General features: G+C 43.8%; 1 protein-coding gene across 1 annotated transcript in view; it reads left to right on the plus strand.

Annotated features, from left to right (window-relative positions):
* LOC104536645 (T-box transcription factor TBX5-like) overlaps positions 1-4,439 on the plus strand; it is a 16,316-nt gene extending 11,877 nt beyond the window's left edge. Inside the window, exon 6 of the mRNA XM_010179321.1 lies at positions 4,336-4,439. Within this exon, the coding sequence (XP_010177623.1) occupies positions 4,336-4,431 (96 nt within the window). The 3' untranslated portion in view covers positions 4,432-4,439. The remainder of the gene's footprint in view (positions 1-4,335) is intronic.
* Positions 4,440-5,199: the final 760 nt, after the last annotated feature.

Here is a 5,199-nt window from a genome sequence, read left to right on the forward strand (position 1 = left end):
GCCCCCCCCTTTCCCTGGCCTTTACCTTGGGCTCAGAGTCCTAGCTCCCCATCCAACTTCTCTGTTCGGCCCAGCCAGATGTACCCAGTCTCAGCAGGCACCTTGTCTTCATTGCTTTCTTTCCTTCCCACTGCTCTGGTTTGGCTTCCTCTTCCATGTTGACTTGGTTTCCACCTGGGGTATGTGAGAGTGCAAAAGAAAAAGGCTCTGTGCTTTCAAGCCTGAAGCCCAGCCTCTCAGTAGCTCCCAGCACAGCTGGCTACAGCAATGGCAGGGATTGTCTTGGTCCATCTCTGCCACACTGAGGAGAACCATGGCCACGTGCAAGGCAGGGACAGCATGGATCCCCACAGCATGGGGCAGTCCAGGCATGCTCAGCCAGAGGGAATCACCCAAACTTCTGCAACTTTAAATGGGGTGACCTAAATGGTGAATCTTTTTTTCCTTGCTCAAGATTTTAAGTTGTTCAAGTGGGGCAGATGTTCACAAGTATAAAGTTCAGAAACTAAAGATCCACCTTTGCAGAAGATGAAGTCACTTTTCCATAATGCCCATCCTTTAGGGGAGTTATAGAAAAGCCTTCAGAAGAGCTTAAAGAGGTGTTTTCCGTTAGATGAAGTACTGAAACAAAAGTGGGACCAGTTTGGTTGACAGCAAAATAAGTAAATAAAAAGAAGCCCAGGGCTCCTGTTGTGGAACATTTCAGTCCTACCGAATTTTTGTAAAGTTAGAAGCAATTGAGAAAAATCTTATTATGGCAAGTGCTTGATAAAAAATCGTATTAAGTGGTAGTTTCGACCCTGACCATGACAGTGCTCATGAGCCTGTAGACACACATACCCATATAAATACATGGCCGTGACAAAAAACAAAACCAAACAAACTAGATGCAAAGCTAGATTTTATCATGCTGGAGCTAAAGAGGTTGTGGGAAAAGTCTCAGCAGAAGTGCTTCGTGGTCAGTTAGCCCAGAGAAAGGAGTGCAGACCGTGGCACTGAGTTTTCACTGGGAACTGTCACCTCTTGTTAAAGTGAAGATGAACCCATAGGTCAAACAAGCTCTGAAAAGTGTAAATCTGGAAGACTTCACCCTGGTAAGCTCTTACCTCAGAAGGGTCTGCAGCAGCTTTAGAAATCAGTGGTCAGAACTGAATTTTGCCATCAGCTTCTTTTAGTAACAAGTACTTAAGCAAAGCCCTATGGTTTTATTGAATCTGTGCTATATCATTTAGCCCTGGGCATTCTGTCTTAATGACCTTGCAGAACATTGTATTTTTGTTTTTTATTTTTCATGATGTAATTGTCATTTGACTTTCTGACAGCTTTTGATTTCCCCCATGCAATGAATTACAGTCAATTAAACAGTTTCGCTGTGGCAAAGTTGCTCCAGAAGAAGGTTATTTCCACCCATCTGTTTGCTTTTCCACCTCTGAAGTAGTTTGTAAGTCAGCCAAAAGCTGGCTAAACAAAATATCTTCCACAGGCTGTTTTCTAAAGCAGGGATTCACCAAGATTTTTTTTTCCTCTATCTTCTATTTTGTTGTGTGCAGTTTTGTTAAATCTGGCTTGGACCTTCCTGATCTAGTGCTAGGGCTAATGCCATGAGTTATAATCTAGGGAAACTTTGCTCTGAAAACTCCTGCTAAAATCCATCATCAAAGAGTTGAGACCTAATGAAAAACCTTCTGGAGTCTCTGGTTTCTAGATGCCTTCAATCTAGCAAATATCAGATTCTAAGGACGCTGAAGTTAGCCATGGTTCACATGGGGCTTTCTGCCACCAGCACATACAGTGCTTGTAAGAGTCTTCCTGATGAAGTTTAGAGGGCTTCTTAACTCATAGAGCAGCATATCTGCAGTATCAAGGTCCCATATGGTATATTTTCTGTCATTTTGTGGGTGATTAAAGGCTTGATTCATGAAACAGGGCGTTCATCTGAGGTCCTTAAGTTAGAGGCTAGTGTGTTGACAGCAACTTCTCCGGTTAGCAGAGAGCACTGGGGACCTGTAAAGGCAATACTACCCACTTCATAGCCCCAGTGCAGTGCCCATGTCCCTCCATTGATTCCAGCAGGAAAAAAACTGGGAGATGAGGTTCCCAGTGCAAGCGCCTTGGTTAAAATGCCTTTGGTCAGGTTGGGATGAATCTGGCCCTTTGTACATTTGTGTGCTGGTGCCAATGCTCTAAATCCTCCCTTAGTGAAGGGCTTCACTTATGCAAGCAAATATTGCCATTGGGTTCAGCAAGAGAGGACAGCTTGTACATGTAGTGTGCTTTAGAATGCAAATTGCACAGAAATAGTAAAAAAAAATGAATAATGCCTATTATTCATTATAGGAATGCCACCACCTTTCTGGTGGAAACCAATAGGCAGTTTCTTTGCAAAATACACAACTGCTTCTCTAATCATTCAGAGCTTTTAATTATAAAATTTGTCCCTGCTTTACTGCTAGGGAATGGCTTAAATGGCAAATTGGACCAAACAGATTGTTCATCCTTCTCTTTGAAATCCAAAATGTGTGACAAAAAAAGTGATGCACTGTTTATGTACTAAATTAGGTCTTGATTTAATGGGAATGCCATGAGGACAAGTGTAGGGGTCTTTGTGAGAGATTTAGGGCTGAAATAAGCAAAAATGGTAAATAAACAAATGATCTTTGGAAAAAAATATGCTATAAGAGGAGCAAATAGCAAAATAATCTGGCTGTGCAGACACCTGGCGGGGTTTGCTATTGACACTAGCTGAGACAGATGTTTCTCTTTGAATTTTGGCAAAGACGTGGGCCCAGTTGTGTGTGCTTGACTTGGTGAACAGGAACCTCTCTCTGTTCACCTATCATTAATCTCAAACTTATTCCTTCCCGTTGGCCGACTTTCAATAGGAAGGAAAGATGGCATGTCCATAAAATGTGGTGAGTGCATGAAGTTCCTTCAATGACAAACACGGTGGTGTTTCCTTTCCTGAGCAAGTGCAATGGTCCTCCTGACTCCTGGTTGAGGGCTTGGTGGTGATAGAGAAGGAGGAGGGAAACTATTGTCTCTTCTGCTTGAATATTAAAAATAAGCGGAAGGCTGGTACGGGACTTTGCACAACGACTGATCCTCTCCTCTTCCTCCAAGGCTGGGGTTCTCTGATAACAAACTCTATCAGTGGACAGACTTATTTCATATATGAATGGGTTCATGGTTGTGTTTCTGCTGAATAAGCCAGAGCTCATGTTGCCTTTGCCATGCCAGCTCTGGAGGAGCAGTTGGTGTGAGGCTGGCACTCAATTCGGGCATGGCAGCTGGGTCACACCTGATCCAGATTCAGTCCTGCTCTTCAAAGACACCAAGGCATTTGCATCAAATTTGGCATGGCAGAGTGAGTTTGAACAAGATCAGCAGGGTGTTTGAGCATGTGCTGGTTCACAGTTAATATTTGCTTAAATGAGAGAACCCCTGGCTTGAGAAAACCTATTCACTTAAGTCCTCAGGAGAGGTACATGAAGGAGAAGACTGCACCTCTTTGGGCAACACATTTGTTCTGGATAAAGGTACGTTCTGTATAGCAGATGCTTTAAATGTTTAATTTAGATGTTGTAAGAGGACAAAAGTTAGGAGTCTGAAGGGGATTCACCTTTAGATGCTGAAGGTAGCCAACTAGGTGAGCAAATTAGTCCCTCTTAATTCCTTCTAGAATTAATTAGTGGGGAGATAAGTATTCCTCCAGGACATGATGGTCAGAGGTGGAGTTGCCCTCATGTACCTTAGGTAATGAGTCCATGCAGTGCTTACAGGTGTTGGGCTGGTTGGAGAAGGATATCAGATGCAGAGCATCTAGAATACATTTAACTGGTCTGAAATACAGAAAGGGTGAGCATTACCAGTCTGAGTGAAAGGATCCAGGATCTGAGAGGTAAGGTTTTGGTCATGGCTGCCCATTGGTGAGAAAATACCCATTGGTATCAGTGGACTTTTTCAGGTAATATGACTTTCATGTCTTGACCAGTGAAGCACTTTCTGTCCCAACACCGAAAAGAAAGTAAATAACTTTAAGAAAGCAGATTTCTTCCACTGGGAAATCTGTGTGTGTTTGTACAGTCCTACATGTTAATTATGGGACAAGCCTGAGAGAAGCAAGAAGTTGTTGACAGAAGATATTTTTCCAGTGGAGAGATCTAGAGGAAGGCCCATCTGGAATGGTCAATGCCTGAGCTGAAGGATGGCTTGAGTTCCTGAAAGCTGTGTTTTCCCTACTCATCCCTATTGGCTTGGGTTTAATAAATGATATCCCCTCTCTCCCAGGCCATGCCTTGGACTTGCGATGAACCCGTTGCATTTCCTCCCTTTCAGATCACCCAGTTAAAGATTGAGAACAATCCCTTTGCGAAAGGTTTCCGCGGCAGTGACGACATGGAGCTCCACAGGATGTCCAGGATGCAGAGGTAATGAGTGCCTCCGTCATGGGGACCTGCTTAGGACCACAGGAACCTCCTGGGCTTTGCTTTGCATGTGTCTTGTGGCTCGAGCTAAGCTAGGACTTAGTGGCAGTCCCTTCTCTGGCATCTGCTTGTGCATTTTATGTCAAGCTGTTGAAATATCATCAGGATGTGGGGCCAGAATCCAGGACTTTCCACTCTGAGGTGAATGCCTTAACTGCTGGGTTTACAGAGGCAGGCTCTTACTTGTGGGTTGTCCTCTTGGCCACAGGGACCTTGTATTTCTTTCTGACATATTCCCATCCAGAACAACCTCTAGCTTTGTGTTAAACAGATGTCTCTGCAGCTGCATGTAGCCTTAAATGTGTTTAAAGCAACAAGAGACTTGGACTAGGTCTGAGAAGCTCTGGTCATCAGGCTAATGCAGAAGAGCTATTGGGTATTTTTATTCCTTGGGTGGCAGTGTTTTAAAGACAAAGCTCTCAGCCCTCTTCTTGCAGCAGGTTTGTTAAGGATGCTCCAGATGTCTCTGGAGATCTTGGTGTGCAGACATGCGTTGTGCTGGTTTCTGTCTTGTAGAGGGTCTTTGGCAGGAGGGGATTGTTTGCTTGATCCGTTCTGGATGTGCATAGGCATGGTGGTTTCAGGCTGAAGAAGGAAGATATTAGAAACTGTTGGGATCTCCAGGGTCAGGTCGCTGAAGAGGTCTTTTTGAATCTCAGTTTTGGGTGCAAGTACTTAAGCTGTGAATTAAGCCTAAATTGTGTTTAAATAAATC

Source organism: Mesitornis unicolor, unplaced genomic scaffold (genome assembly GCF_000695765.1).
Source record: "Mesitornis unicolor isolate BGI_N332 unplaced genomic scaffold, ASM69576v1 scaffold46282, whole genome shotgun sequence".
NCBI classification, from domain to species: Eukaryota; Metazoa; Chordata; class Aves; order Mesitornithiformes; family Mesitornithidae; genus Mesitornis; species Mesitornis unicolor.